Source organism: Pristis pectinata, chromosome 6, assembly GCF_009764475.1.
Source record: "Pristis pectinata isolate sPriPec2 chromosome 6, sPriPec2.1.pri, whole genome shotgun sequence".
NCBI lineage: Eukaryota > Metazoa > Chordata > Chondrichthyes > Rhinopristiformes > Pristidae > Pristis > Pristis pectinata.
In genome coordinates, this window is record NC_067410.1 from 13,165,504 (window position 1) to 13,179,415 (window position 13,912).

The window sequence follows — 13,912 nt, forward strand, 5'->3', positions numbered from 1 at the left end:
GTGCACAAAACTGTTCAAATTGTGCTACTGATCACAGGTGCAATTTGCAATAATGTTGAGAGGAGGCAACAACTTATTAACATGCCTAGCACCATAAACAAGGTTGTCTCTTGAAATACCAGGTTTCATTACAAATATGTTATTGCTTCATTATTTTGCAGTTGGTTAAAATATGCTGAACCAGCACTTTCCATTCCCTCTGGGAAACATGGAGGAAATCTGAAGGAAGCACTCATTCTCTTCAAACAAATAAATTATTATTCAGACCATATTTGAAAAGCAAATGGAGAAAAAAAGTACATTTTGATTGATATAGTAAAGGTAACTTCACAAGTTTTTGCTCGTTATACAAACTGAAAAATATTGCATGATTGATTTAGTCCAGCTGAATTAACTCATCCTTTCAAGATCCAAATTCTATCAGCATCCTATTACAGCAGCTATTTCCTGAATGAATGATATGTTCTTGCAGTTGATTCCAGCTAAACATCATCTTACACTCTGTTAAGAGGAAGTACACATTTAAAGGCATAAAGCGCATGCCTTCTGATTTACCATGCTCTTTATTTAATTTGCTTCTATTTTTCCATACCCCATTCCTGAGAAGACAATAAATAACATGGAATATTTCAATGACTTATAGTCTTCAATGCAAACTTTTAACACTGGTAAACTGACTGAAGGATACTCTCATGAAGTGCAGCTGGAACCCCCATTTACAATGACCACAATTAACTTTTATGGTTATTTATATATGTATACATGTGGATTGAGTATGACAAATGATATTGTAGTTGGCTTCTTGGATATGTCAATGAACATGGATGTTGACAGATCTATCTAGTTAACATGGGATTTTGTAAACTAGCCTCTACATCCAAGGAGTCATTAGTATTGCAAGAAATCCCTCCAAAGCTGGCTGTAAATGTATGGGCTCCTGAATGAATGGTATAAGCATATATACCTGGCAGACAATGGTGGTGTACTGTCCAGCGTGAGCCTGTATCAGCATTGCTTCAGTGTGACGTGTTCGAAACATAAGTCCAAGGAACCATGGAATAGAAATCTTCACCTCATTCTTAAAATCCCAGGATAGCAAGCTATTTCCAAGGAAATGGTAGGGATGGTGCATCACTACAGAGAAATAGACAGGAAAGTAAAAGTGATTCAACTGGCACTGCAGAGTACAATCACCCTTTTTGGCAACGAGGTACATTAGTGACTTGGATATCATGAGATTTGTGAAAAGGACTCCATAATTCATTGAAAACAACCAGCCATTCATTTATAATTGAGCCTACTGAATAAAAACATGCTGAAACTTAGGTCTAACAACAGAAAGGAAATAAATATTTTAGGTGCAGCAATATTAAAATACACAAATAAATACTAATCACTAAAGCAAGTTAATCTAATGTTAAAGTCAATGGTAACCTAACTGGCACCCAAGAATTATGGAACAATCATACTGTAGAGAACTCTGGTTTTGAAAAACTGCATCATACATTTCTATCCCTTTATGCATTAATGCCCCAATGAACAGCAGGGATGTATGTAAATGATGGTTTACAACATGTTATTGGCTTGAAATACTGGAACCCACTGTTCCACTTGATTGGCTACTACAACTGTAATTAAAAATACACAAGAAAATTCAAGCACTAATTGGCTTATTGTTTCTTCCTTGCCCACACAATGCTGTAATCTCTTGCCCACAGTTTACCTTGCCCACAGTCTTTGCTTCCAAATCCCAGAGGGCACTCGCAAAGGAAGGTCTCCCAGATAACAACACACGTGCCTCCATTCTTGCATGGATTTGAATTGCAGAACGGCTGTTTCTTATTGCAACCTGAAGGACGCACCAGAAACCCATAGTTTAAAATGTGACACTAAACTACAGAAATAACTGGGAACAATTTGACAGCATGCCAAAACAGATCTGTGTTGTCAGTGAGAGAAACGGAACCGCATGGTGCATTACACGAGGAATTTAGAAAATCAGAAAGCATTGTAAGTCACATGCTGCATAATATCCAGCTTCTAACTTGCTCTTGTTCCTAAAGAATTACGTGGGCTAGTACAATTAAGTTAAGTCAAATAAAGTTTCTGATTAATAGTGAATTCCAGGAATTTGTTGATGGAAAAAAAGACCTGCTGAGTATTTCAAGCATGTCTGGTTATATTTCAGATTTCCAGCAGCTACAGCACTTTGCTTTTGGATTATTTATTCATTATCTGATATAAATTTTTGTTCTTTGATCCTATTTTAACAAATTGCATAGAATAATTTCTAGCACTGTATTACATTTTCAGCCACTGTGCAGTTTGTTTTAGGCTCAGACCTCACTCTTGGAATACAGCAGAAAAGTTGGGTTGACACTTCAGTTCGGGTGCTGAGGGAGTGCTGCACTGTCAGTGATAATACCTGTTGAATGAAGCTAGGTTGACTTTCTAAGATGAATGTTAAAGTTTCATGTCAATAATTTAGTAGCGAGTCAGGGGTTATCTCCAGTATTGTGGTCAATACATTTCCCTCACTGAAGCAACTTAGATGGCCTTTAAAACACTGCTGTTTGCTGGAGCTTGCTCTGTACAATTGGCTACAGAATTCCTAGATTAAACTTAAAATGTACTGCATGACACTCACCAACGTTTATCGATGCACCATAGAAAGCATCCTATCTGGATGTATCATGGCTTGGTATGGCAACTGCTCTGCGCAGGACTGCAAGAAACTGCAGAGAGTTGTGGACACAGCCCAGTGCGTCATGGAAACCAGCCTCCCCTCCTTGGACTCTGTCTTTACCTCTCGCTGCCTTGGTGAAGCAGCAGCATAATCAAAGACCCCACTCACCCGGGTCATTCTCTCTTCTCTCCTCTTCCATCAGGTAGAAGATACTGGAGCCTGAGGGCACATACCTCCAGGCTTAAGGACAGCTTCTATCCCACTGTGATAAGACTATTATTCCCTTATTCGAAGAGATGGACTCTGACCTCACAATCTACCTTGTGACCTTGCACCTTATTGTCTACCTGCACTGCACTTTCTCTGTACCTGTGACACTTTACTCTGTACTGTTATTGTTTTTACCTGTACTACCTCAATGCACTCTATACTAACTCAATGTAACTACACTGTGTAATGAATTGACCTGTACGATTGGTATGCAAGACAAGTTTTTCACTGTACCTCGGTACATGTGACAATAATAAACCAATACCATAGACTGTACAGTCTTAAGATCATTAAGTACAAGTTTTTAAAAATAAATTGATACTGATTCCAGTGTTTTATATCCATCATACTATGCATATAGGAATATAATTACTTGACAAACTTGCTGATGGCATATAGATAGGCAGGAGAGCAAATGGTGAAGGCTACAAAGGGATGCACACAGGTTAAGTGAGTGGACAAAGAGCTGACATATGGAGTATAATGAGAGAAAATGTGAAATTATGCATTTTTACAGTGAAAATGAAGTATATTCTCTTGATGGTGAAAGATTGCAAAGCTCTGAGATGCAGATGGATCTGGGTGTCTTGGAGCATGATTCGCAAAAGGCTAGAATGCAGCTTCAGGAAAAATCACGAAAACTGACAGGATATTTTCATTTATTGGTAGAACTGAAAACTAAAGTAGGAAGGTTATGCTTCATTTCTACAGGGCATTGGTGAGACCAAATCTGGAGTACTGTGTACATTTCTGGTCTCTTTAGTTAAGGAAGGAGGTTAATAAGTTGGAAGCCATTCAGAAAAGATTTACTAGACCTAGAATGGGAAGAATATCATATGAAGAAAGGTTGGACAGGCTAGGCTTGTATCCACTAGAATTTAGAAGAGTGAGAGGTGAATTGATTGCAAGATCCTGAGCAATCTCTACAGGGAGTCTTTGACATTCTCTTCCTCAAAGGGCAGTGGAAGCAGAGTTCTTAAGGCAGAGAGTGATTTTTTTCTTGATAAACAGGGGTTTGAAAGGTTACTGCAGGAAGACAGGAATGTGGAGTTGAGGTTATAATCAGATGAACCATGATCTTATTAAATGGTGGACCAGGCTCAAGTAACAGCCTACTCCTGCTTCTAATTTGTGTAACAGAGATTACAGATGGGTAAAATTCATTCTTGGGATGGGGGAATGGTTGAAATCTATATTTTAAAAAATTACTGCACAAGTTCTCATCTCTAATATAGGTCCTAAAAGGAAAAATTTTAACTGATGGCTCATTTCTTTCAGGAACCTGCTATTCTACTGCACACTTAAGAGAAGTTAAATGGCAACATAGAGAGGACTGATTTATAAGCAATGACTCCTTTGTTTAGCTGCTGCACTACGCTTAAAAACATTTTCAACCACGGTTCTACATCGTCACATTCCTGATAAAATGGATAAATATATAAAAGTTGTTTAAAATTTCAGTACGATGGATATCAATCATCCAGGAACATGGCTATCTTGTGACTCAAAATGCAATGTTAAACAAGAGAGTGAGAACATGGAGACAGCAACAGAAAAAGAGAACAGAAGGGAATGAGCCTATACATACATAAGAGAATTAGAAGTACATAATCCCCATACCTGGAAAAGTGCCATTGTTGGCAATGTAGGCTGCCATATCAATACGCTTATTATCAATGTGAAGTTCTTTCATACAGCCCACAAACTCCCTGCTAATGACTGGGAAATTCTCTGGTAGGTTTGGAACACCCCCAAGAAGCAAAGGACCTGTAAGATCCAGTGACCTATTGATACAACAGTAAATATAAGTTATAGGATTGCTGAGGAATAACTTACATTTATGTACACAGATCAATTTACAATACAGCAATGAAGTTGAGAGATTTCAGTAAGCTCACAAATAACAGTTCAAGTGAATTCAATGCACTCACCAATCTTGACTTACTAGGGAATAAATTCCAGTGAAACGCTGAACAATGAAAGGCAATGTCATGTTTAAAACAATCCCAGGCATCATGACATGGAACAATCAGCACATACTTTGTATATCATCAAAAGTTGTTGCAAGAAGACTGATCTATTCCAGGAGTAGTAAATTCTAGAGTTTTACAAGTAAATTTTATGACAGGGTTTTTTTTTATAAAGCAATATAAAGAACAGCACCACGTCTCTTTAGGATACTTCTGTTTGAAGTACTTCAAAGGAAACTAACATTGACAGAAAAACTGGATTTGACAGCAAGAGAATTATTCTGGGCCATTATTGATTCAAGATCTTCTTAAATTATTTTGTGTGAGTATATTAATTTTAACATTCATTTTTTGGGTTGTATGCGTGGGTAGCTTGGCCAGCATTTATTGTCCATTCCTAAATGCTTTTGAGAACATGTTGCGAGTATCCTTTCTGAACCACTGCAGTACCTGTGGTCAATGTAGTCCAACGATGTTCTGGGGTCAAGAATTCAGAATTTAAACCCAGTGACACTGAAGGAACGGCAATATACCTCCAAATCAGGGTTAGTGCAAACTGGAAGGGAATCTGCAAACTGTGGTGCTCTCATGTGCTTGCTGCCCTTATCGTTCTTGGTGGTACAGGTCAGGGGTTACAGATGTGTTCTTGAAGTAGCCAAGGTGAAAGGTTGCAGTGCATTTTGTGGATGATATGGAATGCAGCTGACAGTGGTGTGAATGAATGTTTAGAGTGATGAATGGAGTGTCAATGAATCAGGCTTGGATATTGTGAAGCCTTTGAGTGTTGAAGGTATACTCAGCCAGGGAAGTAGATAGTATACTATCAGGAAATATACCACTTAGTCCTGTAGTCACAGTATTTATCTAGTTGGGTCAGTTCCATTTCTGTGATCGGTGGGGGAACTCATCGATAATGATATCACTGAACACTAAGAGTGGATAAAACTGTCTGGTTTTACCATTTTCTTGTTTTAACATGGCAGCTATAATGCAACAGGTTGGTTGCTAGTGGTGTCAGAGGGCAGTTAAGAGTCAACTACAATGCTGTGAGTATACAACTGCACTTTTGCCCGGGCCAGGTAAGGGTCCTGAGAGAAGCAGATAGGTTCCTACAATTTAGTCAAAGACTAGTATTTTTTTAAAATCCAGATTAACCATATTTAAATTTCGCAGCTGCCAGTGAGATTTAAGCTCACATTTCTGGATCATTGGTCTATGCCTCTGAACATAACCATTGTGCCACTGTTCCCTAATGTTTAAATTCATCTTCTGCGCACTATTGGTTCATTGACCAATGAAGTTAGTTTCTTTTAATATCCAGAATTCTCAAAGGCAGCAATATACTAAAACATATTCAAAGTAAATGATAAACAGGGGACTGGTAGTTACAGTGAGTTAGGTACTTGCTTTTCCCACCTGAGCTTTTGGACTTAAATCAAGCCCAGACTGATGGGATGAGAGTCATATCCATCTGCTGAATAAAATAGTCCGTAATGTAAAATAAGTTGGGGTGATGCAATCCAGTTCTTCCTGAACAAGGTTCCAATCACATATCTATGCCTTCATTCTTCAGAAGGTCAGAGGGCATGGGATCCTGGGAGGCTTGGCCGTGTGGATTCAGAATTGGCTTGCCTGTAGAAAGCAGAGGGTTGTGGTGGAGGGAGTGCATTCGGATTGGAGGGCTGTGACTAGCAGTGTCCCACAGGGATTGGTTCTGGGACCTCTAATTTTCGTGATATTTATTAATGACTTGGATGAAGGGGTAGAAGGGTGGGTTAGCAAGTTTGCAGATGACACAACGGTTGGTGGCGTTGTGGATAGTGTGGAAGACTGTCAAAGATTGCAGAGGGATATTGATAGGATGCAGAACTGGGCTGAGAAGTGGCAGATGGAGTTCAATCCGGAGAAGTGTGAGGTGGTACACTTTAGAAGGACAAATTCCAAGGCGGAGTACAAGGTTAATGGCAGGATTCTGGGTAGTGCGGAGGAGCAGAGGGATCTGGGGGTTCATATCCACAGATCACTGAAAGTTGCCTCACAGGTGGATAGGGTAGTTAAGAAAGCTTATGGGATGTTGGCTTTCATAAGTCGTGGGATCGAGTTTAAGAGCCGCGAGGTAATGATGCAGCGCTACAAAACCCTGGTTAGCCCACACTTGGAGTACTGCGTCCAGTTCTGGTCGCCTCATTATAGAAAGGATGTGGAAGCATTGGAAAGGGTGCAGAGGAGATTTACCAGGATGCTGCCTCGTTTGGAGAGTATGGATTATGAGGAGAGACTAAGGAAGCTAGGGCTTTACTCTTTGAAGAGAAGGAGGATGAGGGGAGACATGATAGAGGTATACAAAGTATTAAGAGGAATAGATAGAGTGGACAGCCAGCGCCTCTTTCCCAGGGCACCGATGCTCAATACAAGAGGGCATGGCTTTAAAGTAATGGGTGGGAAGTCCAAGGGAGATATCAGAGGGAAGTTTTTCACTCAGAGAGTGGTTGGGGCATGGAATGCACTGCCTGGGGTAGTGGTGGAGGCAGGTACGTTGGTTAAGTTCAACAGATTGTTCGATAAGCATATAGAGGAATTTAAAATAGGGGGATATGTGGGAGGAAGGGGTTAGATAGTCTTAGGCGTGGTTTAAAGGTCGGCACAACATGGTGGGCTGAAGGGCCTGTATTGTGCTGTATGGTTCATTTGGCACTAATAGGAAATCTTGAGTAAGAAGCATTAGTCTCTATAACATTGATAAAAATGACATTTTTATAATACAGCTAGAAGTTATAATGGAAAATATGGGATGAAGTTTCCAGGCTGTAGGCAGAATATCCAAAGTGTTCAGCCAGCCCAATTGAAGTCCTGGATCTACAGACTCGCAGCAGTTCTGAGATTTACTGAATAACAGATAGTGCCCTATCAGTCACTGTGATTCACTGCTGGACTCTACATGTCACAAATCCCCATCATCATACTGGAGAATTGCCCCTCAGATCATCAGACATCTACTGCCCCCACCCAGGATCAGAGACACCTTTCCAGGGAATTTTCAGTGGCAGATTAGGAAGCAAATGGTAAGTTTTTTTTAAGAAATATAATTACTTCAGTTTAATGTTTGTAATTATTTTTAAATGTTTAATTTAACTTCATTTTCTAATAAATCAATTTTTAAATTATTTACATCAATTTCAATAATTTTTTTTAATGTCTCTAAGTATCAGAGACATCTGAAAGCTTAAGATCAATTACAGCCTTTTACACAAAACTTAGCTCTGCCCCTACTTTCTGAGGAAAAGGGGGCCTCAGCAGTATGCCACCTGAGACCCAGTCACTGCCAAGACCTTCCTGTTCAATTCCAGTGTGTGCAGGATCAATGAGATCAGGCCTCTGCACCTGGACTGCATGAGTGTAGGCAGATCCCAGATGGAGTCCAGGAATACCCAGCCCAATGGAAATTTACCTTGAGTTAACAAATTAAAATCAATAAAGCGTGAAATTCATTTTAATAGGTTTGCTAGGTTTCACAAAATGAGTCAAAGCCTACCAGCAGTCCACACTGCCTGATATAGTCAAAGGAAGAGAATACCTGATACAATGAAACAGGCTGCTGATTTGTTGTCACTTGTTTTGCATTATTGTCCACGATGAATTTCAATTGAGGAGAACTCAGCTCTAAAAAAAGTATTAATCTTTGTTTTGTATAAATGGTGCTATTGCAACTAGACATCCAGAATCTTCCCTCACCACAGCCCCTTGTACTTTGGAGTCCATAACAAAACACAAATACACTAGTCTTTATGTAAGTTCTCGTAATTGTCTCACTGAATTCATTATTCCTTTTAAACATTATTCATTAAGGATGCTACCAGAAGGAGATAGGGCGCGTGTGCCAATGCTGATTCCTGCTCCAGGAAATTAGACAGAAATCAACTATTGAGGGATTGAGACCACATTTCACAAGCCGAACATTAATAAACTTTGTTCCATGGTTAACTACTGTTTTCCAGCTGCTACTTCAAGCAAATGAAAATTCTGTTGCCTAGGATTTTTGACCTGCTAGATAATTTTCTCAATTCCTCTTTGTAGGGGAAATTCTATCACTGAAAATTGTTTAAACACCTTGTTTAAACATCCAATCATGAAGGCTTCAACTGTTGATTAGAAAAAACATTCAAAAGCTCTTTCAGATGAATCTCTTTAAAATCTCTGAGCTTTCTATTATATGAGAAACAATGTTCCAATCTACAAGTAAATATCATGTGCTGTTTGGAGTCTGTACGGGCAAGGGCAGGAGATAATTTTCCAGTTTACTTTCATTCATCTAGGGATCTGAAGATTGCACAGGATTTTTTTTTTGATGTACACAAAGATTTGGAAATCTTCTTTGGAATATTTTTGGGAAGAAGTGATGAAAAGATTGTTTCCTCAGATCCAGCTGTACCCTTGTGCTGAGAAAAATGGCATGACCCAAATAAATTTCAGACAACCTATAGCAGGAATTAAATTGAAGAACACAATTTAAATACTTAAATACCTGAGATTTTAAAGTTATGGATTCATGAAACAGATATTTTATTTGCTGTTGCCGGTTGACCACGAGTTATGTGCTAGGTCTAAGGACTTGATCTTCAGATTTTTTTTGCAATCAACCAAAAACTGTGCCAGCACATTAAAGGCAGTGGAAACTTTCATCATCAACGTCTGTCTTCCTGAAAGGTGCCTCCTAAGATATGAGAAGTTGTCTACATTTTCCAGGAGCACCTTGGTGAGCCTTTATAGATGGAGGGCAGTGTGACAGAGTACCTATGACTTGCAGATGTTGACGTAAGGCCCATCATCTCACCTGGTTCAGCAAAAGTGTCGATGAGGCCAGGAGTTTGGCCGCTGAGCGTACACAAAAGCAAGCATTACTGGCATCCTGCTGATGTTTGGGTAAAATTAGTTCTGGAGTGCAATTGGAGTAGATTAAACAGTTACCCATTGGTTCCGAAGATTAGTTCCATTCCCACAGGAAGTTTGTTGAATGTGAGATGCAACAATGTGACAACGATTGAAAAGCCTGCTGAGGCAATGATGCAGCCTTCTTTGACAGAAGTCTTCACTAAGATTGGTTCTGTTGTAGACCCATTGGGTAATATTATGGCTTGCTTGCTGCCATGAAGCAAGCACAAGATAGAAACTAAAAATCTGTGGGCAGCCAAATTTGAGGAGGCATTTCACAGTTCCTCCTGGTTGATAGACTCAAAGGCTTTGGTGAGGTCAAAAAGGCAATGCATGGTGGCCAGGGCTGCTTGCTGCATTTTTCTTGTGAGTCCTTAGACAGTGAATATCATATCCACAACACTCTTAGATAGACAGAATCCACATGTGAATTGTTGAGTAGCTCTTCAGCCACTGGCAGAAAGTGAATGAGGAGGACCCTATAATGACTTTCCATGTGACACACATCAGGGAGACTCCTCTGTAGTTACCACGGTTAGGCATGTTTCCTTTCTTGAAGATGGTTAAAAGAAAACACACTCAAGCAACTTCCACTGCACAATGTAGCTTGGGACCTGGAGATTCAGAACCATCATGGACAATCCCAACCACAACAGGCCTGAAGACTGCTCCACCGTCATAACTAGAAGGAAAAACTGAGAAGCTTCGATGTTGACATCACTGCACTGAGGGAGACATGGTGGACATGAGATAGCAAGTTTTCAGAGCAAGGTGGTACAAAGCAGAAGAGGAATGCCATCTTCATCATCAGCAAGTGAGCTTCACCATCAAGAATGAACTAGTCCAGTGTCTCAATGCCTCACCTTATCCTATGAATCTTCAGCCCACTCTAACATGGAGCCAATACTCTATAGCTATCACTGCCAAATGACCCAAGTCTTGAAGCTTTGGATGAGGCCAAGAAGGATTTCTACTCCAAGGTGGAATAAGGGGTTGGCACTAGAGTTCTGGAGGACTACTATGGAATAGTACATCCTCAAATTCACTGTGTGCAACATCATGGCTGATCTGGTTTAAATTAACCATCAGAACTACATTGAGGGGGAAAACTCATCAATGTCAATAGTACAGTGGGAACCTGATCACCAATATTATATTTTCTTTGATGATATTGGCCATTGTTCTTAGTGCAGATTTACTGAGCGATACAGAATGACGTACAGCATTGCGGCACAACGTATCAGTAAGTTAAGTAATCAAATCCAAAGGGACAGAGCATAGAAGCAGCCTGTTTTAACCAATCTTTCAAGTAAAACTTTTAGTTCACGTTTATGCCATAAACCACCAAACCCAAATTAATAATTTACACCAAAAAGATTTTGCATAATATCAGTTATGTTTCCTGGCATTTTTTACACACTTACTTCTTGGAGCTGGACTGTACGCCTTCTGCGGCACATGAATAGTTACCGATCTCATCCCCAAAACGAACAGCAATTGAGGTGTCACAATCATCAATGGTTAAAATTGCTACCTTCTGCTCTGAGGGACCTTGTGCAACTCCTAATGACCCAATTTTTGGCTGAAAGAAGGATACACAAACAAGATAATTACAAATAACATGAACAATGTATTGCAAATAAAAGTAGCCACCATAGCAAGAAGTAGTATTATAAAAATATAACTATATTGTCCAAACACTTTTGGATCTCTCACTAAACACTTCTTAGCCTCATATAATGACTTACGCCACATAGATTTTTATAGAATTGCTTTTTTTTTGTACTGTTTGTCTTGAATGCATTTTCTTCAAACTGACAATCATTATCGTCTTTTCTAATTTTCTTCCTTTTTTCTTGAAATTCAATTTCAATTTGAATTTTTCTAAGTTCTATAAGTGTGAATGCTGACTTTCAAAGTAACTGTGAACCACAAATCCTATTCTATTCATACTTACCTGTGCTTTTTTAAAAAAAGGCAACTGCAGGTATCCCCCCACTTTTATTTCTTTTTCTCATACACTCCTATTTACCAATCTTCTGCATAGAAAGAAAATCGAATTCAGAGGTCCTTACTCGTGTTTGCCATATTTTCAGATTTATGGAAGTTAAATTATCCAGTGGATTCTCTAATCATCTGCAAATTCTCTTACGGAACTTTATAAGTTAATTTCAGTACTTGAGAAAGATGAGCTGATTGCATCCAGATGGGACTGTCATTGCCTGAAAACATTACCTTGGTAATGCTGCTGCAACCTACTTGTTAATAAACCTCCTACACGAGGAAGGAAGTGGAAACATTGCCCCTGGGTGTAATCATTAGGCCAGTGTATGATTTGTGTTGCTGGTAACATTATATTTGGGAGTGCCTTCAAACTTCCTGACATACTTCCCTTGATAAATCTCCTAACAAAGACCATCTGAGAGGTTATCAACAACAGTATCAAGAATTATATAATAAAACAGGCTACAGAAGAGCAATAAATGTACATTTCTTCCAACTATTCAAATTTGCATCATTACAGTGAAATATCTTCAAATCATAAACCAGAAGAGGTGGAGTCTAAAAAATAAATACCCAGTGGAGATCTAAGCAAAAACAGTAAAAAGGGAATTATTAATCATTAACTGAAACTCAACAGATGGTAGGGAGCTCAACTTTCGGCATCTTACAAAGAATGTTCAAATCTTGGACAGGATGCGGAGCAGATCTATCGTACCATTTCATTAAGTAAGAGATTTCATTTATGCGGACAGACTACAGAAGCTGACACTGATTCCCTTCCCAGGCATGTAAGAAGTCATTCAACATCATGAAGGGTTTTGATTTAAGTTAAGAAACAATCCTCACTGCTGATGGTTCAGTAATCAGAGATAACAAATTTAAGAATTTTAGACAAAGAATAAGAGGCATGCAAAAGCAGTTCTTTCGAAGGGGAATTTAGAGAAAGTCTTGGAGAAGAAAGTTGTAAGGCAATGGGTTGGAGCATGGAGTTTGCTCTTTCAAAGAGGCATTCTAAACTGCATGATGTTATAATTCACTGAAAACAGACAACACTGGTTAGCATCTGAGAGAAAAAGGCAGCTGTTTCAACTGTTGTAACAAAAGGTTACAGCTAAAACACTAATGTGTATTTTCATGTGTACTGCCTCAACTAATGTAGACTTCCAATGCATTTTATTTTAGTCTATCAACTCAGTATTTTCTTGCTCCTTTTCTGATTTGCTGTTGTTTAATAATTGTTATCACCCTGAAGAAAAAAAGACAACACTCAAGGGAATAATTTCTTATATTAATACATTCACCCAAGAATTTAAAGGAGGTACTCAATCATTCTGTTCAATGACCCCATCCTCTGATTATGAGTGTGTTAAGGGTTTGGGGGTGGGGGGGGGGGTATGGTTATGAGGATGTTAAAGGTTACAGGGAGAAGGTGGGAGAATGGGGTTGAAAAAAAGTCAGCCATGATTGAATGGCAGAGCAGACTCGATGGACCCAATGGCCTAAATCTGCTCCTATATCTTATGGTCATATGGGTGAGAGTACTCTGCTGCAAAAATGGGGTGACACACTAGTGTAGCGATTAGCACTCTTAGCTGCAGTGTTGTCTGTATTGAGTTTGCATGTTCTCCCTCTGGGATCAAGGATGACTTGCTTCCATTCCAGTTTTGTGGGTGCTGAAGTGGCTGCTGAGGCAAATGTGGGAATCACAGATTCTTCCGTAGATGCGGAATGGGGTGTCAGATGGGGCAGGCGGGTGGATAGTTCATAAGCTGGCGTGCTCTTTCCTCTGCTGGCACAGGGATTCTGTGTGTTCCCAATGCATGGTTTCAAGGTTCTCAACACTGTCTTAAGTGATCCTTCTTCACTTCGAGCAGTCATGGGCCAGAGATTCCCAGGAGTTGGTGGGGTTGTTGGTTGAGGAGGAATTTCTTTAGCCAGAGGGCGGTGAAACTGTGGAATTCATTGCCACAGATGGCTGTGGAGGCCAAGTCATCAGGTATATTTAAAGCAGAGGTTGATAGGTTCTTGATTAGTAAGGGTGTCAAAGGTCACA

At 39.5% G+C, this 13,912-nt stretch overlaps 1 protein-coding gene across 1 annotated transcript in view; it reads right to left on the reverse strand.

Moving 5' to 3' along the window:
* Window positions 1-13,912, reverse strand: part of celsr3 (cadherin, EGF LAG seven-pass G-type receptor 3) — a 195,994-nt gene that overhangs the window by 111,683 nt on the left and 70,399 nt on the right. The window contains 4 exon segments of the mRNA XM_052017972.1: window positions 965-1,134; window positions 1,724-1,849; window positions 4,577-4,740; window positions 11,280-11,437. Of these exon segments, the coding sequence (XP_051873932.1) occupies window positions 965-1,134; window positions 1,724-1,849; window positions 4,577-4,740; window positions 11,280-11,437 (618 nt within the window).